General features: G+C 29.5%; 3 protein-coding genes and 1 long non-coding RNA gene across 5 annotated transcripts; 2 read left to right on the top strand and 2 right to left on the bottom strand.

Moving 5' to 3' along the window:
• Positions 1–9,040: 9,040 nt before the first annotated feature.
• Positions 9,041–11,138, top strand: LOC128202565 (uncharacterized). Its single transcript, XR_008253857.1, has 2 exons — positions 9,041–9,548; positions 10,993–11,138. It is a non-coding gene; the product is annotated as an uncharacterized LOC128202565 (long non-coding RNA).
• A 502-nt stretch (positions 11,139–11,640) lies between these two features.
• Positions 11,641–15,443, bottom strand: LOC113512142 (uncharacterized). Its single transcript, XM_026895949.3, has 5 exons — positions 14,855–15,443; positions 14,418–14,545; positions 14,061–14,152; positions 13,626–13,836; positions 11,641–12,234 (listed from the first exon to the last, which is right to left on the bottom strand). The coding sequence occupies exons 1-5, from the start codon at positions 14,902–14,904 to the stop codon at positions 11,861–11,863; spliced, it is 855 nt and encodes a 284-aa protein (XP_026751750.1). The 5' UTR covers positions 14,905–15,443; the 3' UTR covers positions 11,641–11,860.
• A 575-nt stretch (positions 15,444–16,018) lies between these two features.
• LOC113511035 (uncharacterized) lies at positions 16,019–19,765 on the top strand. 2 transcript variants are annotated; one of them, XM_026894613.3, is made up of 5 exons: positions 16,019–16,206; positions 16,388–16,508; positions 16,725–16,816; positions 17,205–17,415; positions 17,842–19,765. In XM_026894613.3, exons 2-5 carry the CDS (start codon positions 16,403–16,405, stop codon positions 18,210–18,212), a joined length of 780 nt encoding a protein of 259 aa, XP_026750414.1. In that variant the 5' UTR covers positions 16,019–16,206; positions 16,388–16,402; the 3' UTR covers positions 18,213–19,765. The 2 variants fall into 2 exon arrangements, with proteins under 2 accessions (XP_026750414.1, XP_026750405.1); XM_026894604.3 differs by having other exon boundaries at positions 16,020–16,206; positions 16,355–16,508.
• A 658-nt stretch (positions 19,766–20,423) lies between these two features.
• LOC113512256 (Golgi to ER traffic protein 4 homolog) lies at positions 20,424–24,349 on the bottom strand. The gene is made up of 4 exons (XM_026896045.3): positions 24,140–24,349; positions 23,769–24,051; positions 23,075–23,385; positions 20,424–22,841 (listed from the first exon to the last, which is right to left on the bottom strand). The coding sequence occupies exons 1-4, from the start codon at positions 24,250–24,252 to the stop codon at positions 22,598–22,600; spliced, it is 951 nt and encodes a 316-aa protein (XP_026751846.1). The 5' UTR covers positions 24,253–24,349; the 3' UTR covers positions 20,424–22,597.
• Positions 24,350–24,851: the final 502 nt, after the last annotated feature.

Raw genomic sequence — 24,851 nt, 5'->3', positions numbered from 1 at the left:
CCGACTGACATACGAGTTAGTGCTGCCACACAGCCTCAGGTTCATTTATTATCACTCTTGTTTTCTATAATATAAAGAAGAACAATAAAAGTCGGTAAGTAATATCGCTATGAAGTTTTATTTGTTTAATTTCTTATTGTATTCTGCTATCTAGTCCCAAACTTCGCTTTCCTTTGAAAGATGGATTTCGCTGTTTTTCGAGGCTTTAGAATTTTGTCCCAAATATATATAAGAGCAGAAAAATGCCAAAAAAAGATTAATAGACTATTTATTTCGTATGATCGGAAAGAGAGTGAATACTAAGATAACTAGAGAAATAAATAATTAAGAAAAAGAGAAAATGCAACAGGATGATAATAATAACTTGAAATATGCTTCCTTATAATTATATAATGCGGGGGGAAAGGGATTGTTAGGAATGGAGTCAAATAGCCTCATTACTAGCAATATACCCTGTCAGGTCGAACTCCACGTGATTTCCCCTGGAAACCATTGTGGCTGATTCTGGTTGAATTCGCCAGGATGGGCTAACTGACCTGATTTCATTCTCATCAATCATCTATTACTGGTGCCCCGCTAGTGTGTACAGATAGCGCAGACGGGTTACCATACCATTATCACCCATTAAAAAAAAAACTACATAATTGTAACTAGAATAAAATTAAGAGTAGCAATGCCATAGATGGCGCAATATATACTAGGTATGTGATTATGATGTGTATAGTTCGTCTCCATGAACGACTTTTATTAAAAAAAACAAAATGTTTTACTTGGGTAGGACTTATTTTTTTTAATTTTTAGTTTATTTTATGATTTCTTGTATCTTCAATTAATCAAAGTTACTCAATTATTGACAATTATTTTGTATTAGTCAGTATGGAACTCACGAGCTCCGTTTAGTGGGTCAGGCAGAGCCGTGAAACGACAGGTTATAACACTCACCACTGTAATTATAGCACCTTACTGCTTGCAGCTAAATTCTTACTTTATAAACATTTTTATTTTTTCATCTCGTTGACTATTTAGCCACCATTTTATCTTTCATTACTTTTTTATATTTCTGTATATAAAATGTATTTTTACTTATAAGGAGACAATAGCGTAATTTACTATATAATAAATATTGCAACTGATCTCTTTTTCTATAGTGTAACTTGTCTCTATATAGTTTATCAGGCGTTGACGTAGTTTTATAACACATTTTTGTTTTTATAAAAATACCCGATACTATCTTTAATTCTTTTTTTTTTTTTACTGAACCCAGGCAAGGGCGTAAAATTTAATTATTTTCACATTCTATATTTTGTTTTCATCCCAAACCATAGACGTAGTATAACATACTCGCGTACTACTCGTGTATAATTTAAAGTTCAGGCACACATATATAATACCAATTACCAATTTGACAATATACCGATTTATTTCGATGTTAGCATTTTTTATATTACCTGCAACATTTTTAATTGTAAACATATCATTTCTTGCTGTATCAATACTTTATACAATTGTGAAGCAACTTACCTAAGCATTACATAATATATATTGCAAAATTATTTAAAAAACATGTTTGCAACCGACATATCGAAACTAGATGATCTGTTTTTTTTTTAATGAGTGATAATGGAACGGTAATCTCGCCTGCGCTATCGGTATACGCTGGCGGGGCACCAGTGAAGGATGATAGGTGACAATGAAAGCAGGTCAGTTAGCCCATCGTGACAAATTCCACTAGATATAACCATGATGGTATCCAGGGGGAAGCGCGTGGAGGTCGACCTGACAGTGACGGTGTATTGTTAGCAATAGGTCAGTTAGACCCCTTTACCAACAATCCCTTTCCCCCCACTAGATGATCTGTTAATGTTATGGTTAACAAATTATAAATAAATATGCTCATGCCTATAGTTCATAACGAGATAGTTAAAGGTACTCGACATACAACGTGATATAAGGCGATTTTGTCACAATCATTATCACATTACACAATTATTATCAATGAAAAAAGATTAACAAAAAGGGAGCTTAACCTTAAAATGTTTTTCAGTAAACTCGATGCAAGTGATGAAGTAAATTGGTGCTGTGTACAACTATACAGAATCCAAATTTTACTAATTGAAATAAACGTACTTTGATTTTCATGGACTTTTTATTATTGTACTAAAATTAAGTTCAACTAATAGAACAGTTTTTGTTTTTACTTATTAACACTATAAATTTTATTTACGCTGAAAATATAAAGATAATTAAATTAATTAAATTCATACTTAAATCGTCTAATCTATACTTCTACACTACATTATAAAGAGAAAAATGCTGTCTGACTGACTCATCAACGTACAGCCGAAACAAGTAAAGTCAGAATTACCAAATTTAGACAGTAGACTTCTTATATGAATGTGATAATAAATAAGAAAGGATTTTTCAAAATTCAGTCTCTAAGGGTCTAAATACAAAGATGAAAGTGTGTGTGAGAAAGTATATTTTAACTAACCTAACCTATTTTCTTGAAATTAATAAAAATGAATTTCAGTATTTCTCTAAATTCATCTCCTAACTGTATATGTAAAAATACTTTTTTACATTAACATTACGAAATTTGTTTTACTCTTTTAATAATGTATATATATTAGAAAACAAAGATTTCATAAAAATTCAAGGTGTAAGTTAAAGGATAAAAATTAACGTGGAAGTTACGACAAATATAAAAACACTACAAATAAGAAAAATGTACTTCATACCACGGTGTGAAGTGCTAATTTAAAATATTAATTTATATTTTTATCATTTTGTCTGTGCCAAGCCAGGGCAAGTCGCTAGTATTCTACAATAATTGTATAAAAGTTCATTATCATTTTGAAACAACATATCATAACCTAAGCTACCACAAAATAAAAAGTAATACCTACAAATCATTAAAATATTGTTTAGTTTATAAACTCATACTTTCAGGAAGCAATTGCACAGCCCATACCATCAGGAATAAGAATATGGACTGGAACGCTGGATCGCCGTATTGGTAGCCACCCCCAAGTAATCCTTTATAATACCCTTATACGGTTAAAAATTAGGACCACATCTAGAAGCAAGCTAGTGGCAAAAACTTTTCTATAAATCATTTGCCTTTTACCTTCGAAAACAAGCAAAGTTACGTTGATCTAAGAAAAATGTACAACCACAATATAAAAGTGTAATTGTTATATTATCGTTTTAATTTCAGTTATCTTACAAGACATTAATAGTTTTAACTAACTTCAATAAAGGTGGACGTTTTGCAACCAACATCAAAAAGAAGGTTTTGAATTCGACTGTAATTTTGTTTTTATACATATATATATTCTAAGTTATTTGCAATTCATTTAAATGGGCATTATTAATGAATTATCACAATAACTAAGTGATTTACAAATCAGACAACGTTAGACTGAGATCAGGGTGTCTCAAGATCAAATCTCAACTTTCTGAAATTACAAATTCATGTTTAGAATTTGTACCTCTTATACATTTATACCTCTTTATAATTGGTGACCATGAATTTGTATTATTTAATCATTGCTGTCAATATTTGAACTTTAGCAACATGGATTTTAATTATTTTATGTATCAATTAACCTAACTTTATGGACAGTCATTATTATATATGGTTTCTTCCATACATGTGCTTACGAGTATATTACTTGCATACACCCACTCTAACTTGCCTACTTCGCTTTGGAATTATAATTTTTGTTTCTATAAATAAAATCCGTTATAGGCTGTATTCATAAGAAACTTAGCATGTAAGTTATTTTTTAAGAGCTGTGGATTTTGTATAAAATAAAATAAAAAAAAGAACATTTAAAAATTGCCATTTGCTTCGTAATTTAGAAGACACGTAAGATCTACGTTCGGTAGGCCACGTCAAAGACCTTCGTGTACAAAGAAGGTAATTTAGAAAATCAGTCAAAAGTTTCTACACCAGAAGTTGACACCCTCGCAATCTCACTTATATTTTATATTTTAATGCATATTTTTATACAATATCACTCTTATTATACAATGATTTCCTTACGTACCTACCTACATCTTATCGCCTCCGTTTCTAATCTAGCCATACGATTTTATACAGACTGACTATATCTATATGTGGCTACTAATGTAATAAATATTATATTATGTTATAAAATTAAATATGTTTATACTTCCTTGTAAGAGATATCCGAAATTAGCTTGCACGTTCACCATAAAGAAAACGCCATGTGCCGGCATTTTAGAACACGTCCGTTACCATTGCCAAAAACAATTCTTGGCGTTGACATTTCTAGTACGGTTGAGTTCCGAAGTAGTCTGAAGAACAAAACAAGCTGGCGTTTAGCAAGCTCTGAATGCTAAATAAAGCGGTGCAGCAATTCACCCCTGCACAAAGACTGCTATTATAGTCATAAGTCCAACCCCATATGGAGTACTGTTCTCATATGTGGGCAGGAGCTCCTGGAAACTAGCTTAGTCATCTTGATGTGGTCCAGATGCGTGCTATGAGAATTGTCGATAATCACAAGTTAAATAGGCGGTATCAAGCGGGTGCTCGATACCGCTAATTTAAGGCGAGATTTTGCTTTACTTTGCCTCTTCTACTACCTGTATAACGGATTGTGTTCTGAAAAACTCTTTAATATGATGCCTATAGCTACTTTTTACCATCGTACTGCTAGCCATCACCAGGGAATCCATCCTCACATTTTAGAATTGGAATTGTCACGAACAGTGCGGTTTCAGAGGAGTTTCCTCCGCGAACACTCAGGTTGTGGAATGTTCGCCAATTTCCCTAAAAAAAGCCTTAACAAGAAGATCCCTGCTAATACATTCCCGATTTTACAGACATCCATAGACTACGGTAACCCCGTTTACCATCAAACGGGCTGTATGTTTGTTTGCCATCATATTAGTATAAAAAAACTACATTGCTATAGAAATGTACCTACTAAACATTCGTGTACCACTTTTACTACGCGTCCCTTACAGACTAAAGGCCTTTGTGATTCATTATTCAATGCACACATCTCTTGCTTGATCCGCTTTCATAATCTGCTCTTTCAATCAATGATATTGGTACATATAACCTTGCTAATTAATCCTGTACTTCTAATGCATAAAAACATAAAGATGATTTTTATTTTATTTTGTAATGGATAAACTCAAAAACACTTAACCGATTTTAAAAATTCTTTCACTTTTATAAAATCCTTTTATCAGTGAATAACATAGGTTATATATTATTTTCAAAAAATTAAAGATCCCTACGAATATTACAATATTGTAACCCATAGTATCAAGTATTTACCTATTAAAGCTAATATAAAATACTAATTTATCTATCTGTCTACCCGTGCGAAGTCTGGACGGATCGCTAGTTACTAATTCCCTTTCTCCCTATAATAGTCATTAGGTACAATGCAGCCTAGTTGCCTTATACTATTTAATCATTATTATAAATACTAAAATTAATGCTCCTTCCACTCAAGATTTGCAGTAAGAAATCTCTTACAGAGTTAAGCTTCCCTGTTGTACATCTTTACTTAAAATAAATTATAGTAATGTATTTTTTTGTGTACAATAAATTATAAATAAATTAATAAATATATAAAAACTATATCGACAATGAATTCATTCAAACCAATGTACTAACACACATTAAACTACCTAAGTACCTAAGACACATTAAATGGAGAAAACGTCAATGTTGATAGTCTATAAAACTAACAGTAACAGTTTTCCGACAACCTTCATACATGCTGCAGCTGATAGGAATAACAATCACTATTAAAATGTACAGTTCCTAATTTAACTTTACATATTGATATAATGAAAACAAAACAGGACAATAAACAGTGAAATTAGATGTTTAAAGCACAAATAAGAAGCAATTGATATCTAATTTATCATTAAGAAAATTTTGCACAAAAGTAGACAATATATCAGAAAACGTAATATCTTTTTTTATAAGCGAATTTCAAATGGAGGAGATTCTCAATTGTTCCCTACATTTTGGATACTACACGCTTACATCACCCATTCGAAACCAATTTTATTGTTTATTTTTAATATCAATAGGATTTATTCCCGTGTTAGTCCCAATCATAATAATGTCAAGATTAAACTTATTTTTCAATATGTAAACTCAAATTATTACTTGTGATTAAATCAAATGATCTAAGCACGAAACAGATAATAACATTTCTGTATTGGTGCTTTGATACGTAGATTATTTGTATTTGCAATTGACTTGGAAATGCATGAAGAGTAACAGTTGGAAATGGAATTACGATAATGAATCAGACGAATGCGATACAATGTCACAACGAGACTGTTTCCAGCGTCCAATGAACGAAAAGGTATTGTATTATTACGGGGCCGCAACAAGCCGCGACTCGCTGACTCGTGCAATGCAATCCTCAAGCAGTCATAATGACTAAGAATATATAGACATGCCCAGATAAAAGAATTCTAATAATATTTTAAATCTTAAAGTTTGTAAAGATGTTTGGATGTCTGTTACTCAATCATGCTTAAGCGGCTGAACAGATTTGAATGAAATTTGTTACACGGTTAGGTTATGTTATAACACATAGAATACTTTTTATATACTAATTTATGCGGGCAACGAGGCAAAAATAGCCAATAAATAATAATGAACTGTACATATACCTGCATCCTGCAAGTATATGTAGAGTTAATTAGTTTAGGAGATGCTTGGAAGAGGTGGCTCATCGTAATACTAAATCGTATTTTGGACCATAATTAAAACTGTTACATACACTTTTTTAATTGAGAAATGTTACCTGGAAAAATTGATAAATTTAGATATGCCTTTGTTACAGAAAATCCATATGGTTAGCACCCGTAAACGCTGGAAACATAAGAATCTAGATAATTTAAAAGTCAACAGATCCACGATTATAGTTATAGTTTAGTTAAATTAACACAAAAACACTCCCTAAATGAAATTCTAGGTAATTTCAACAACAAATCAAAACTTTCAATCAATTATTATTTTTTATTATGAAGTATAATTAATATTAATAATTTAATTAATATGAATTATATTATTGGACCACAGAAAACTGGCTTTTAACAGATTACTAATACTAGGAAATTAAATGCTGACCACTGCCAAATAGTATTAACATAAACGTGTTATTATATGTTAGGCATGCCATGCGGATGCTAGTTCGCATTATAGACAAGTAAATACATAAGCACTTATTTGTTATTTACCTACTACGAGTATACCTATTGTTTGTTCTCATATAAATATGTAATAATATATAATGCCATGTAAATATTAAGCCGTGTAAGTCCCAGTATAGAATAGACCACCCTTTCCTTTCCCGTAGGGGTCGTAGGAGGCAAATAATGGAGCTTATAGTCGAGGGATAGGCAGCAATGCCTCCTAAAACATCGCCAAAAGCCAAACTGCGTTGCCAATCCGCCTGCTAAGCTTGGCAACTACTGGCAAAACTGGGGAGTTTAATAAGGGGTTATAGAAAAGACTAGGTCCAGCAGTAAACTGTTAACGGCTAATACTTGTTTGTCATTTTCAATGTTAGAATGTCATTAAATACTTGAAATTATAATATTTATTAGCAACCTAAAGATGTGACTTTTCAGGTTGCACCCACGCAAAGATTCAAATAAGATTGTGTTCTTAAAAAAATACCATCTTTAATTCTATCAAAACTATTTTTATTTAAAAATTAAACTACTGAACCGGTTTAAAAAAAAACTCTATGAGACCAATCTATGAGTGTATCCTTTCAGATAAAACCAGAGTTATGAGGTAACAAGGGAGGTTGAGAACCTCCTTTTTTAACTCAGTTGAAAAATATAGTTTTGTCAAGTCGACTGAACAGATCTTTTTAATTTAAAGAGTTTTCTATTGTATCTGTCTAATAATCAATTAATAAATACATATAATAAAATCGTAACTGGTCGCTGTCTGTACAAAAAAGATATATAAGAAAAACTATTATATGGGGCTTTATGAACGCAATAGATCGCAAAACAATTATTTTTAGAATATTTGTCTGTCTGTAGGTTTATGCACGCTAATCTCAGAAACGACTTAACCGATCAGAATGCGGTTTTCACTAATGTGTTGCAGTTTGCCTCACTTAATATATAGTGTTTATTTTATTTTAATCGGTTCATAAATAAAAAAAATCACATCAATCTAAAGAATCACATATAAAATATATTTAATATGTCCATTAAAGTAGCTTATTTTGTGAAATCTAATATTAAATTATTAAAGTAGGCATGACCCTATTAAATAAAACATTAATAATTTCTACCATTTCAGTTACAATGTGTGATGTTACACATTCTTCAAAAAGAAATTCTCTATAATATAGAGAACTAGCGCGATTTCGTCTACGTGACCGGAATGTGTTAACTGACCGGGATAAAAAGTAGCCATGTCCTTCACCATCCTATATAGTACCTGTATTCAAATATTTATACTTCGTGTTTGGTTAAACCGTTAAGATTACAAGAAGTAACAAACATACAAATTGACTCAACTTCACATTCTTGATTATTAAAAAGTATTCTTACTTTTGTCGGGTGGTCCCAGCATAGAATAGGCCACCCCTTTTTTTTTCCGTGGGTGTCGTAAGAGTCAACTAAGGAAGGGCGATGAATGGGCAGCAGCGTCCCTCTTAAAACACCTCTAAAGCCTAACTGCGGTTGCCAATCCGCCTGCCAAACGTGGCAACTACTGACAAAACCCTCCAAGGGGGAGGGTTTATGTTCAACAGTGGACACTTAAAGGCCGATATAACGGTGATTCTTACTCTTATTTATTTAATGAAGGTGTTTCATTCGTACGTAAATTGTATCACTACAATTTTTAGTTATTGGGCATTGTTGAGTCTCCTCAACAAAATACTGATTAGCAATTCAGAAAACCCGAATGGACAATTTTGCACTATTTAGTGTCAGCGATGGATATTGCTTTTATTACGTATATCGACTAATAATCAAAGCTTACTGATATTAGTGATAATGTAAGGTGTAATAGGTAGATAGGTAGTTTATCTATACAATTAATGTCGTCAATGACATTCATTATTTTAAAATAACATTAGTTAATTACATCTAATAAGGAAGAACATTCAATAATTATATTGATGCCTATTTTCACCGTCATTAGTGGTCATAATTACTGACTCATTACAGTTATCAAATATTAAATTTAAATAAAGAGGCCTCTAATTGTTTTTAAGCCAAACACGAATATCTGCTAGCAGCGAAGTTTCGATAAAAAAAAATAACAACACAGTCACTTAGTTCAGTGTCGCAAAGTAGTTGCCAGTTATGTTTGGGTCTCTACAGTCTTCTGTTGCGTTGCTTTGAATTATATTTTGTTTTCACTTTACCTATCAAATACTATACCATACGCTATGTCTTACGCGTTTCTCATTGTTGTTTCCGTGGCTATTACTGTGAAATTGTTATTTTTAACTTTTTCTATGTATTTCACATTGAAACAGAGACGACGTTCAGCAACTCTGGTGAGTAATTTTAAAAAGTTATTAATATTTCGAATCGTGTTTAAATTTCTTTGGAAAAATAATCTGTAGTTTGACTTAGACTACAATTAATTTCACTATTAGAAATTAATATTTATTATATTTATATATATAACTTATGAGATTAATTAATTTCCAAACAAGCCGACTATGAAAAATGGTCACTGTTAACAGTACACATTAACAGCGCTATGTACATCACAAAATAATACTGTGTTGCTTTTATTTTAATGGTGGCTATGGAATATGTGTTCATGTACAGGAATTTCACCGCCATATTTTATTTATTCTTCAAACCGAAGCCATTGCAACACAGACTTGCCAAAACAATATGCAAGTACGGCTAGGAAACTACCTATTAGTTTTTTTCTAGGATTCTCTTTGTTTAATACTTATCGCAAAAAACCTTTAGTGTTGTACGGCCTTATGCAACCGACAAGTTTTATAATAGACTAACGTCTTACCCCGTTATAGCAGGTTTATGAAAATAAACAGCCTATGTTAATGGCTGATTAAGTATTTAAGATTTTTCTTTAGGAAAAAGAAATCAACTTTCATTTCAAATTCTACCATTTTGAGTGGCATTTACACTCTCAACATCAAATGAAATCGAGACTGAAACAAAATAACAACTGATTTCGAAACCTATTTCACACTATTCCCGAAATTTATCGTCATTTCATCCAACCAACTTTAGTTCTGTGCGTCACGCTATAAACGAGGTTGTTTGCTATGACCATGAATAATAAAAAACGTTCTTACCGAAAGTTAGAACAGACTGGAACTGTTACGTACTTATTTGAAAAAAGTATTCTGCATATCAATTTATAGTTCATTTACTCAGATAAACTGAAAGTAATCTGCATGGGCTCGCCTGTTACTCTTGAACTAGTGTCTATGAATTTGATGGATGATAAAGGAATTGTAACCCCGCCTGCGCTATCGGTATACACTGGCGGGGCAACTTGAACTAGTGTCATTAAGCAGCTCTATATGCATGACTGTGATACGATTTGAAGAAAAAAAATCTTTATGATAGAAAAATCACAAAATACAGGGGAATTACACTGTAGTCCTCAGAAATGTCAACGCATGATGAGACCGAGAGGAGGCACAGTATATTCCCTGTAATGTCGATGGTGTTGTTAAGTTCATATCTATAAGCGAAGGTTATTCCTTTCTAATTGGAATAAAAAAAAAATTAAATAACTCCACAGTATCAAGCAGGTACTAACCTTAAGGACCGATCTATACAAGGTGAAATGAAATTATTAACTTAATTTAAAATTAAGTTAATAATTTCATTAACAGTACTCTATTAGTGAAAATGAGCATTTCTCACAAAAAAACATCAGATGAAAATAAAAAAAAAAATACCTTATCTATTGATACCGAATTTACTAATGGCATGCATTGCTTGTTACAGTCTGATCAACAAACTACAAGACGAAATAGGTCTATGGCGATAAATTGGAAGCACATACCACGGATGCTGTTACCGAAATCATTATATTGCAGCGATGTAAACAATAGTAGTAATTATACCAATAAATTATGATTAATATAAACCTACTTTTTGTATAATTTTTAGTGATAATCTTTTGCACTAAATAGGTAGGCTGTGCAAACCTACCTACATGTCATGTCAAAGTTTAGAGAATTGACATAAACAGCTTTACAGATAATATTTGAAAATTTTATGACACATTTTTTGTAATAATCGATTTCACAATAACAATTCATGACATGTATATGATAAAGTGTAGGATCTATTTTAACAAATACATCAATATAGCTCAGTTGCTACATATAGATTGTTATAAAGAATGATATCCGCGTGGCTAGGCCAGGGTTTAAAATAAGCACTAATTTTAAACACTGATCTAGACTTGCGTCATCTCAAACTGAAGGTAGTATACCTTCAGTTTCAGATGACTTATATCCATATACCATTAATGGAACTGTCATTATGACAGACCCATTAATAGTTTCTATAAATATTATTCAAAAAGTTGAACTCAACAATGTACTTATATAATTTTACAAGACCTAAAAACTACAATAAAAACAATCATTATTTTATATATTACTTGTATATTGTCAGCTTTGTATCTTTACATAATACTTAGCTTTATGATTGTACAAAAACTAATATAATAGGAAATGTTTGTATTTAACTATTATGTAATCTAATATTTACACTATTATATTATGTGCTATTTACATTCTTTCATTTTCATATTTGTCTACAATAACTATTTCTTGAAATTCACATACTTCCCAGTCATCAATGGTTAATCATAATCTTCTACTAATAGAAAAGTCATATCTCTAACAGCTGTCGGCCATTTTACAGTCTTTTTTTGTAAATCAAGTTTTAAATTTTTATTCTTATATTGGAGAGCTTTTTTCACAATCAATCTATTAAATTCATGTACATGTGGATGATTAGTATATTCTGATACATCCATCCATTTGCAATCCTTAACTTCTCTTGGAGAAATAACTATTTTGTCCGAGAGTGCCCTCATCATTAACAGCATATAAATATCAGAGTTGCCAAACATCATATTATGTGTGTGTCTAAATGTAACCAAAGATATAAAAGCTGCTTCCACGCCAGTTTCCTCTTTCACTTCCCTTACAGCTGCCTTCGCAATGTCTTCTCCTACAACATAATAGTATTGCATTTCAATTTGTTTATTTATTTATTTTTCTTTATTGACCACATTACAAAAAAATGTCTGGTACAAAATGCGGACTTAATACTATATAGCATTCTCTCCCAGACAACCTTTGGCTAAAAAGAAATTTATTGTGCAGTTATTATATTTAAGTATCACAACACATACAATGGAGAACTACTTTATTTATTTATTCATTAGTACAAATATGTGTACAGGGCGGACTTAATGCTAAAAACATTCTCTCCCAGTCAACCATAGGGAAGTGTCAGAATACTCGAATGTGGTACTACTAATTATTGATATACATACATACTAAAATTACATATATAAACGAATAAATATATATGAATAACAAATATACTTACACATATATGATATATACTATATTATACACGAATTTGGGAATAATATAAAGTACTACTTCACATTATGATTAAATAAATATACATACATGAATACATTAAACAAATATTACATAAATATACATACATACTTATAGGATTCTATACAATAACACAAATAAACAATGATAGAGATCAAAAGTGAAATTGATGATGAAGATGATGAACTGCTTTCATAGATTTTTCAAAAGATATTCGTATTTGTTCACATATCATGACTATAACCAACGCACATGTCACATAGTTACTAAAATTTTTACACTTGTGCAAATTTTAAAAAATATTACATATATTTTGTATTATAAGTGAATTAATTTTATAAACAACTTCATATAATTTTATCCATAACTGAGAATATTTCTATTAACATTTCGGTGATAAAAAATCAAATTAGTCTATGTTACGGCGGTATTACAGTGGCGCATGTTAAAGAATCAATATCGGCAGTTTCACCTGTGCATAATTTTTTAGTACTTTGCAAAAGTTAAACTAATAAAAAATGATAACAATTTTCATATAAAATAAAATTATATATTACCACATGAAATACAGTGCAAATACATTAATAAACCCACAAACAATAACACATTCAAAAACGCTTTTTTCACAGGTGGTAATATAAGGAATATTTGGATAATATTCTTATGGTGATAGTAATATTTATTGATAATAACAAAATTAAACTGTAATCTTAAGCGAAGAATTAATTATTTATCACTCTAATTAGTTAATAAACAAACATCAAAACTGACTAAATTAATACTTGTTATCTAACATGTTAACATGTACTATTCCCTTATTCATATAAGCTGCATGTATCACAATCTTGTAAAAATCTGGGACAAACCAAAGGCCAAGTGATATCTATTATATCAATATAAATATATATTACCAAATATTTTTAAACCAAAGTTCAATTCATGTTGTACTCTATTAAAGTTACAATTATTAATGTATAAACAGGTTCATACCTCTTTCAACATAGCCACCCGGGAGCTTCCAATGTGGATATTCATAATGTTTCTCTGATATAGCAAGAATCTGGCCATTATCATTGAAAACCATTGCACCCACACCTAAGTTAGTATGTGCTGCTGGTGGCAGATTTGGTTTAGAGTCAGCTGGCAGCCATTTGTACATCATTACAAAATCATCTCTGGCATGATGAAAAGTAAAGCCTTTCTAAGAATGTGAAGCCTTCATTTAAAATAAATTATCACAAATTAATTTTATGTTGTATGTTAATAATCTAAATAAATTATACATAATAATTAAAATATTTTTTTAATTGTGATTGTTAAAGAAATATGTAAAAATCGCTAAATAACTGTCAAATAATATAACATGTTAATAATTTTATTATTAAAAATATTTTCTATTAATAAATTAATTTTTCTTTTACTTACATTTGCTAATATAGGTACTTGGTAAGAATCATCAATGTTAACCTTAAACCATACACATCTTATTTTTTCTGTTTTCCATTTTGTTAATGATTCTGTAGGAAAGAAATATCATGATATTATAATGTAACAAAGCAAACTAATCCTCACTAACATTTTAAATGTTAAAGTGAATATTATAAATGTTTATAATATGACTTTAGTCAATTCATAAAATTCATACTTAATTTATAATATTAAGTATGAATTTTATGCATAGCATAGTATGGATCTTTGTAACATTTGTGAAGAGTCTCACAATCCCAGTCTTTTCTCTTTATAAAAATTTGGATTCTTTTAGGAGGACATTTAAGTACTCACCATGCAGCTTTTCAGCAAAGTTCTGTTGATGACATTTCTCCTTGTGAGAATCAACAGTAATTCCTTTAAATCTATCTATTTCACCAATAAAAATCCTTTGCACAATATGATTAGAGTATTTACAAATCCTGAAATTTAAAAAATAACAGTGTTTAAATCATTATAGCTTTCTATATCAAAACATTAGTGGAACATTTTCCACTAAAGAAATTGCACTTTGAATAGTATAATTGTTACATGATGAAAGGTTGTTTAAATATGGAATTGGAATAGAAAAAATGCAAAACAGTTAGGTCGTTATTTTAATTTAAAACTATTCCTTTTGGCGATAGTAGTCTGTTTCTAATGTACATATTTGTGCAGCATAAGAAAAATACAGGTAATAAAATAAAGGCAAGATATACATATTATAATTAAAAATTTTAATGCATCGTTACCTGGGTATGGAGGCTCTATGTTTATTCAGGAAATTAAAAATATTAATCATTTTGAGATTACAATTTATATAAATAGATTAGGGAATAGGTATAATATAAAATTAAAATAAACAAAAATAAAAATATTTTCAATATAGATACGTTCGATAATCATCGATGTTCAATGATCATCTAACGACAAGGAATTACATAGAAGGAATGATAAAATAAAATCTGTAATCATATGATTGCCTCCTTCCTTCTTATGGAAATATTATTAGTAAAAAGAACAAAAGATACACCATCGGTTGCTATTTTTCTCAATTCATAACATGCTAATGTGTAGAAATGTTCGATATGTCAATTATTTGTCAATGACAAATTTTAAATTACTAGATTATATATTCGACACAGTTTATGTAAAAAGTATGCAAGTAAGTTGTACCACTAGCCTGCTATGAATTGACAAAAAAAGTAACTGATGGTGTATCTTTCGTATTCTTTTTATTAATTATTTTTGCATAAAAAGAAAGGAGGCAATCATATGATTTAGTTTTTGATTTATTATTCTTTCTTTGCAATTCTTTATTTTTAGATGATCATCAATGTTGAAAGGAAAAACTACGATATTTTAATATCGATGTTGCTATACGAAAAATATCGTAAATTGATGTTAACGTTAACGATAATCAATTATAACATTTTATATCAATGTTACTCACAGTCTCACGAACGATCAATGCAACATACGAAACAAATTATGTATTTTATTGTTTGTTGGTTATATTTTATATTGTGTGGTTGTACGTGCGTCGGACTATTTGAGTACTATCGCGACATCAACGCCATCCGAAAGAATCTTTTCAAAAACTGGCTCTACTCTTTATCAAAGAAATAAAAGATTCTTTTTTATCAAAATTACATTTCATTCAATCAGTTGTAAAAAATATTGGATTATACAATAATTTATTCTGTTTCTTAATTAATTTTGAACGATTTTACTGTATTTTATTGTGTTGTTAATCTGTGCTAAAATAATACCCAAAATCGATTTCGGTTTGTGATGAATATCAAACATCGATGTCGAAATCAATGTTTTTCAAATATTGATTCCTATTTGAATCTTTTCAGTTTCTTTTGTGCCGTCATGTGTCATTAATGTCAATTTGACATCTGTCATGTGACAACAGCTACAAAACCACTCCTACCTAAATTCGAAATAAAATACTTATCTATCATATATATTTGCCATACTACCTAAATACAAACTGAATTTAAATATCTATAATATGCAGAATAATACTTACCTAATAATGTAATATAGTTTCTCTAATTTTTTAATGTAATGCTGGAGTAAATGTAATAAATTGCAGGTATAGTATACACAAATTATCTTTTTAGGACACCTAATTTATTACCATAATTTTTAATTCATCTCTCTCATTTTTATTAATCTTGTTTTTGTATCTGAATAAAAAAATGTTATGTTAGAAAAGATAATGATTCTTTTTTTTATTTTAGATGCCTACTTATTTCAACTTATACTTCTTATAGTTAAAGTCACCTACAATGAGTGATAAAACGTTCAATGGTGAAGTCGACAGATACAATGGTATTACAGTAGACTCTCAGAGTGAAAAATGTGAAAAGCATGAGCTTACTAAGCGACTTTGCGGTAGGTAACATCATGCCCAGCTGAACATATACATTTTTTATACTTATACTACCAAAAGATTTTGCTTTAACATGACCTAAAACAATTTTTCTATAAAAAAAATAAAAATCATAGATATATTTAGGTACACCAGCTTTAAATTTAGATTTCAATATATTTACCTATATGATTATTAATAAATTGTATTTATGTAAAAGTTATAATTTCCAATTACAGCCTCACTTAAGAAATGGTCTGAGGAAAAAAGAAGATGCATTTGGTTTAAAGTTCACATCAAAGATGCAGAATGGGTCCCTCTTCTAGCAAAGGTATAAAAATATCTTTACATAATCAATAATTTTCTATTCACAGTAAAAAAAATGTAAGGTACAAAGTTCACTCTAATGGGAAAATGTCTGCTTAAGAAATTTACATTTGAACATAAATAATTAGATGCCTAAATGTATAAAAAAAATAGTGAATTATGTATTAAATTTATAAAAATACACTTATTTGATTGGTTAAATCATTATGAGCCTAAGAGGTAAATATACATATATTTTAGTTAGCCCTCATAGCTTTTCTCTCATTGTACTCACAATCATAATGTAAATGTTTGTCATTGCGTATTAACATATTGCATTATATACTTACTAAAGTGTATCTCTCTGCCTATTCAATACTATAAAGATAAATATGAAAGTTATTACATTACAGGAGGGTTTCGACTTTCACCACTCTAGGAACAGTTTTGTTATGATGTATAAGTGGTTACCCACTGATAGTAAGTCAAATCTCCCTCCAGCCTGTCACACAAACTTAGGAGTTGGTGGTATGGTATTCAATAATAAAAATCAAATATTGGCTGTTATGGAAAATCATATTGATTTCCCTCATTGGAAACTTCCTGGCGGATATGTTGAAAGAGGTAATATAATTGGTTAAATAACTTTTAATAAAAAAAAAAAAAACTTAGTAATGTTAGAAGTTTCTAAAACATAAATCATCAATTAGGTATACCTTTCAATCTTAGAAATTTTGTTATGCTGTAATGCTGTCTCCATTGTTATTTATAATTGAAATAATTGATTAAATTGATACCCATTTTTATTTAAGAATAAACACCCCATATCACAAACTCATATAGTCATCTATGCAGTTCATTAGTTACAGTTTTTTTTTTTGCAAACACAGCTTGTTGCTGAAACACTGTTGATTGTCTTATCATGTATATGAACAAAAACATTCATGAAATTTATGTTTAGTTTTGTATCATAAAATACATTACATGAAACTTTTATTTCAAACTTTATCAGAAAATAACTTTAATATAAATTGTAATATTAAATTACAGGAGAGGATATAAAGGATGCTGCCATAAGAGAAGTAAAAGAGGAAACTGGCATTGACACTGTCTTTGAATCATTAGTGACCTTCAGGCACACTCACAACATGATGTTTGAAAATTCTGATATATATGCAGTAGTTTGTCTGAAAGCAACTTCAGAAATAATTACAAAATCTGATATTGAAATTAAAGAGTGTAAATGGATGGATCTAGAAGAGTTTCTGAATCATCCACATGTACATGAATTTAACCGTTTCTTAGTAAGACAAGCCATGGATTTTAAACAAAGAAAACTTAAATTGAACTTGCATAAAAATACAATAAAAGTACATACATGGTCAAGAGAAATGACTTCTCTTGTTTTGGAAGATTTATGATAAACAACATCTTAGTCCTCAGGAATGGCAACCTGTGATGGATATTATGGGTGACAGTCTACTCTATTATGCCCATGTTCATATCTGTAGGCAATGGTCACCACTTTCCATCTGGTGGACCATCAGCTTGTTTGCCAATCTAAGTTACATAAAAAACATTGATCATTATCATAATTTTATCTCTTTTGAGGTCTAAGTTATATACACACACATATAAATGTATAATTTTACATTTATACATTACAGTAAGTATTGAGTTTCTTGCAAATTCTTCAGCAAATAACAACATACCAAACCCAGTAGTAGAATCATAAAAAAATATTTAAAAGGCCTTTTAAAAGTCTTACTATACTGGAAAGCATAGTATTTCAAAAGGTTAAAACATTTTGTAGACTCTTACAGTTATAATGCAAGACATTGTAAACAAAAGTGTACCTGTGCATTAAGATGGAAAACAAAGATTTTTATGATAGTATATGTAACATGATTGTCATAGATATTTGCATCAAATATAATACTAGTACAGAAGATACTTTGTTTTTGTAAGGAAATATATAAAGGTATTTTTAGTGAGAATCAATGGTATCAATTTTATATGTATACCTACCTCTACAATTACCAAAATTGCTAATTATTGAATCAAGTTATGCTTAAGTGCCTTTATTACACATTTTGCCATAGGTACCAAGAGTATTAAAAAAAATAAATTGGGGCTGCCTATATTTATATTATCATAATAAATATGATGCTAGATAAAAGCCGTGACTTGATCTGATTCTTTTATGCCTTAAATTATGTTTATAAACTTACAGTCTAAGAACACCACCTACACGAAGTTCTTAAGGTAATTGTTGTTATTAGATAAATTTTATAGCTGAAGCTGGTTTGAATTATTCCAATAAAATCCAACAGCCGTAAAAACAATTGAGAATTGGATTCGTTTTAAATATTTATAAGATGACAATCATACTGACAGCAGTCTCTTCAGGCAGCAGATGTTAAAGACGCCAAAAAAGGCAAATGCGGAAAACAATTTCCAACTCATAATAAAATTTTTATGGTGCCTTTTAAGAGGCACGGTAGTAGTTTTGACATTTGCAATAATAGTAGATGTTTGAGAATTTAGGGATTATTATTTATTTGACATAAAACCGAAATAAAATTACATGAAGTGATAGCGTCGACCAAAGGGCGCAGGAAGGTAATATCGTATTATCCTGATTAAGGGGATAGAACCGGCGCTGATGGTAACAAAAATATGTAACTAAATGTATATGTTCATGATATCTTTGCCAATTATTAACCGATTTCGATAAATATGTTTACATTTAATAACGCTTACTACTTGATGATGCTATATTTTATCACGATTGAAATCGCTGTTTATTTTATAGTGCAATATCTTAAATTATTTTGTACCTAAATTATTTTATTGTTACAATTTTTTATTATGATTTAATATTGTGATTATAGTTTAATAGCTGATTATAAAAATGAATTCATTGTTTAACCTTGTTTGACATTCCTAGTAATAAAGGGTCTATTGTTTTTAATACGTATATTTTATTTAATATACTTTTACCAAAATAACAGTTGTACGTTTATTTTAGAGAAAAATGCTTGTAGTAAATTATCTACATACCTATATCTAACTTTTTGCTAATTATTGAAATGAACATCAGTTTTCACGGGACACAAACCAGCTCTTTCCTAATGTTTTAATAATTTTATGTAATTTCTATTTTATGAACCATCATAAAATAAAATTATAATCATTTCGACTTAAATATATTAGAAAATCTGTTCATATTGGTCCTTAAAATAGTTTTCGCCGTGATATTAAATTGAAATTTTAAGTTTAGAATTTATCTAAAATTAAAATTTCAATTTGAAGCCACAAAAACCAATCCTCTAATGCTCACATTGACCAATAATAATCGGTCAATATGAGCATTAGCTTATTTATTTTCCAGAGACTAGCCCTTTAAAAAGATGTGGGCTTTCAGAAATATCTTTGCAAAGCTTCGCTCGCTCATATTCGGACGGGTACCAGACAATTATGAAGTGAGAAACGCTAACTCGAGGATGGCCTTTTATATATGTCTAATAGGTGATGATTCCCACATATAAATGAAGAATAGATAGAAAATTCTTTGAATTTTAAATTACGCCAAATCTTGCCAATATAAAGAAATATAATAAATCACTTGCTCCATAACATATAATACAAAAACATTTTATTACTATGAACTTATTCCATGTTACTGATAAAATTTGTCCAGTAAGTACATATGAGTATATATATAGCTATTGAACAAAATTATTTTATTACCGAGAATGTACTAGGCAGTTCACAGAAATTGCTACGAATAATTTACATCACATACACACAGAGGATATTATACTAACTCGAACACAGCTGAAAATTTATACAAATGAGATTACAGATAGGTTTCATTCCTTTTGGCAAAGTCAACATTTCGTCGTAAATTTGAATTTTGTAGAAAAAAAAAAAACTTGCTGCATTGCTTCAACCCCTGACTGACCTTGGTAAATGCAACTAATTTGCGTATTTTTTGTAATTATAAATCAAATTCGTATGGTGCCATGCCAATTAACCCTCGATTTATTTTTTACCAATTTTATTACAAGTTTTGTATGCAATTATACAAGAATTTTCAACAGTGTAAGCAAAAAATATATTGTGATAAAAGCATTACATTTCAGAGTCTCTTCAATTATCCTCCTTGATACTTCAACCTAAATTGAGTTTAAATATTGGTTAAGTAAGTAAATATACATCTTATATGTTTTGCCAATTATTAGTGTTATTATAATTTTGGCGTGGATCTAGTGGCAGAACTGTAAGCCAATAAGCAGTTAGCCAGTTACAACTGCAAGTGGTCAAGCACTGCAATCAGCATTCTGGTGTAAACTACAAATTGTGTCCATATACTAACTTTAGAATGATAACTAATATTACCACCAAAACACTGAACAAGGCGACGTAAATTTACCAATTTATTCCATGGTTTTACGAAATAACGTTGTCATATTGCATATATGCTATCTAATTAATTCTTATATTATTAAACTTTAATTACAGTGACATTTACCAAATAGAATCGTAACACCAGAACTTCATTTACATAATAAAAATATTGTTATACCTACTTTAAGTGCCTATTGCTAGACTTTGAGTATATAGTGAAGCTTAGAATTTACTGTCTGCTGCGTAATCTTTTTGTTAGTTATAGGTATATAAGAAAGATAATAGGAACTAGTTGATTTGAAAAACTTATTTAATAACGGTTTCTCGTAATATTAAGTGGCTGCCCACATTCTTTCAGTTCACCCTTTGACTTAACTAGTTAAACTAGTTGATGTAAAAAAAGTCGAATTAAAAAGAAAGTAATTCTTTTTGTATTATAGCATAGTGAAAGTTGGCTTTTACTATAAAATGAGTAAGACTTTTATAGAATTAAGTAAGTGTAATTGACAATTTCTCACAATCAAAGGTTTGTTGAAGCAAAATTATTAAATCATATATTAATTCAGTAATGCACTCCACAGTAATAAACTTCTATGTTTATCTACTATTAATCCCTCATCATATATACACTGTACATAACATATGGTATGTTGTCCTTATTTTAACAATTTCAACCCAAGCAAAACAGGGATATCTTCACAAATCAATAGTTAAAAAAAACTCCTGCCAACAATACATTACTGTATTAAAACCACCAACCTCAATTGGTGGCAGTTATTTAAATTAAAGAAGAAAAAGAAGCTGTTTTAGTATTTTTTGTTTTTAGATTTAATTACCTGTCACCTACACCTTACTATATGTTATAGCAGAATATTAGAAATATAAAACGATTTAACACATTGATATAAATTTTATAAAGAATTAAATATTAAAATCTAAACATATAATCATTGTTACATTTACAGACAAATGTTTTCCTAAACCACTATCTAAGCATTATAAGTAATGAATGGCAAAAAAGTGTTTAAGTATACAAGTTTTCAAATGTTGGTAAATATAAAGCCCTTATTTAATTTGTAATGTGGCACATTTACCGTTTTATGTATATGTACATTTAATGTTTACTTATGTGAGTGTGCATGAGTTTTGTTTGTTTAATGGTTTGTTTTTAGGCATCTTTACTCACTATATACTCAAGAGTTATATAAAATAATATCAGAATAATTAACTGTAATTTTATGTAACAATACTCAGGATTAATGAATAAATTATTAAATTATTTTGATGAATATAAAAAAAAATAGTTATTATGACTAAAATTGAACTTTAGATTGATTATTTCAGCTTGGGCTGATATGTAGATGGAAACGGATACAGTTCTATATAATACATTTCAATCTAAATCTGGAACTGTGGCATTATGTTCATATTCTCCATCTTCATCAGAACTATCAGCATCACCAATAATAGATTTTAGAAGGCCCCCAAACACAGAGTTTGGATTTCTGGTTTTACGTTGAACTTCTATTCCAAACCAAATACGTCCAATGTTGTCTAAATACACTGAATAGTTAGGGTCTCTTTTTATACTTATTGCATACCAACTTCGAAGTATTTTAAATTGATTTACATGTCTTCTGCAAATAATATATACAAAAAACAGCATTAGCTATACAAATAATATATACAAAAAACAGCATTAGCTATACATTAGCTATATATTATACTTATTTCTATAATATAATCATAAGAGTAGGAATTTTCAATAATTTTTTGGAAAAGTTATAATCATTTTTAAAATTGATGTCTATTTCATAGTGATTGGTTAAGCCAATAAGGTATAAATAAAAATTAAATATTTTATACTTACTGTTCAATTGCTCTCAATAGAAACCAGAGGAAATTTAATAATGGAAATAAATATGGAGGGCCTTTGTCATTTTTTATAGTAGGATGTGATTCAGTATATTTATCAAATGTTTCTGTAGCCATTTGTATATTTCTTAGGCAGAGAAATTGCAAAACAGCTTGAGCTATAAATAAGTCTATTTCTGATTTGAGGCCTTTAGTTGTGTGTAATTCTACTAGCATGTTAGCATATGCTGCTCCATCACTTGAATGCAAGAAGTGTTTATGGGCTGCAGTGTATTTCTTTTCCTTCCAATACACTTCTGCAATTTTCTGAAAATTAAAATTATCCAAATTTAACAAAAATTTAAAAAATGGCCCACCATTCTAATACTGAACACTTTAATTTATTAAAAATAATATCAGAAAAACTCCTTAATAATAATTAAGTGTTATATGAATATAGTAATATATGTGTAATGGAAATATAGTGACAGGTATTTATGCATAATATTCAAAGCTAGGTTTTAAGTTTTTTTATTATAAGCAAGATAACAAAACACTGAATGCCATGATGTATGCTAGGTTGACAAATTGAAACATCATCAAAAAATCTAACTCATAGAGGTTTATATTTGTAGAATAAAGTGCTAATAAAATTTAAAAAAAAATCATTCACTATTATTAGAGACAAATAAGTCAATAATAAATGTTACCTTGTGAAGTAAGGGATGGCCTTTTTTATTTGCATCCATTGACCATTTAACTGCATTAGTCAAAAAAATTTCTCTTTCTGGTATACTTGAGCTCATCATTTCAAAGAGCTTTGCTAACTTTTCGATCCACTCCTCACAAGGTTTGATTTCTGACTTATTTAAGACATCTATAAGCAATATTGCTAAATCTGCGCCACTGCCTTGTTGATCGTGTTGTAAAAGTACAGTTGATCCTTTGTGCAATAATTTTAATAATTCTGCGTATTTTTTCTGACTCAAATATCTGAAAGGTAGTATAATTAGAAACTAAAAGTTACCTTTGCACTGTGAAAACAAATAGGTATTGAAAAGGTATGATTAAAAATTTTCACCTGAAATATAGCGTTCTATACATTTGATGTGCTTCATAATATTGTCCCGAATTGACCGAAGCTTCTAACTTATCTAAAACTCGCACTACACCTCTTTCTCCACGCGTAGCCATAATTTATTTTATAAAGTTTATCTTCGATTTCCTATGCACTTTATATCAATTTACGCCATAACCACATTTTTATGAAAAGTCAAATCATTCAAATGTCAGTCAAACATAAAGATCAAAAAGTCTAATTAGGTCAGATCTCTTCACAGTTAGTGAATTCACCAGAACATGAATAATGCTCCATAAACGATCAACTGTGAATTTGTGTTTACACTTAAATCAAGCAAACAATTATTACCTACCCTGTTATATCATTATCTAATAAACGACAATAATGTATACTGAGACTGTTAGCACTAAAGCTGATTTTCGAGCATTTATAGTTTATAGTAGTTTATATTTACTGAAGTTCTTACTGGTGAACTAAAATGTTCATATCAATCATTTTATTATTAGCTATTTTTGATTTACATACGTATTCTCCATATACTGTGTTATAAATTAGACTTAAAATATTTCACGTCACTAATTTAAATTTCATATGCTATATCAAATCATATGTCACTCCATATACGTCGCTTCACAAAGGTTGCTCTAAATCTTTAAAATCAAACTGTCTATGATTACAAATCACTATAAACGAAATCGCAAATAATTGTTGC

Source organism: Galleria mellonella, unplaced genomic scaffold (assembly GCF_026898425.1).
Source record: "Galleria mellonella isolate WM207_F2 unplaced genomic scaffold, CSIRO_AGI_GalMel_v1 utg139, whole genome shotgun sequence".
Lineage (NCBI taxonomy): Eukaryota > Metazoa > Arthropoda > Insecta > Lepidoptera > Pyralidae > Galleria > Galleria mellonella.
This window is presented reverse-complemented; position numbering and strand designations above follow the sequence as displayed.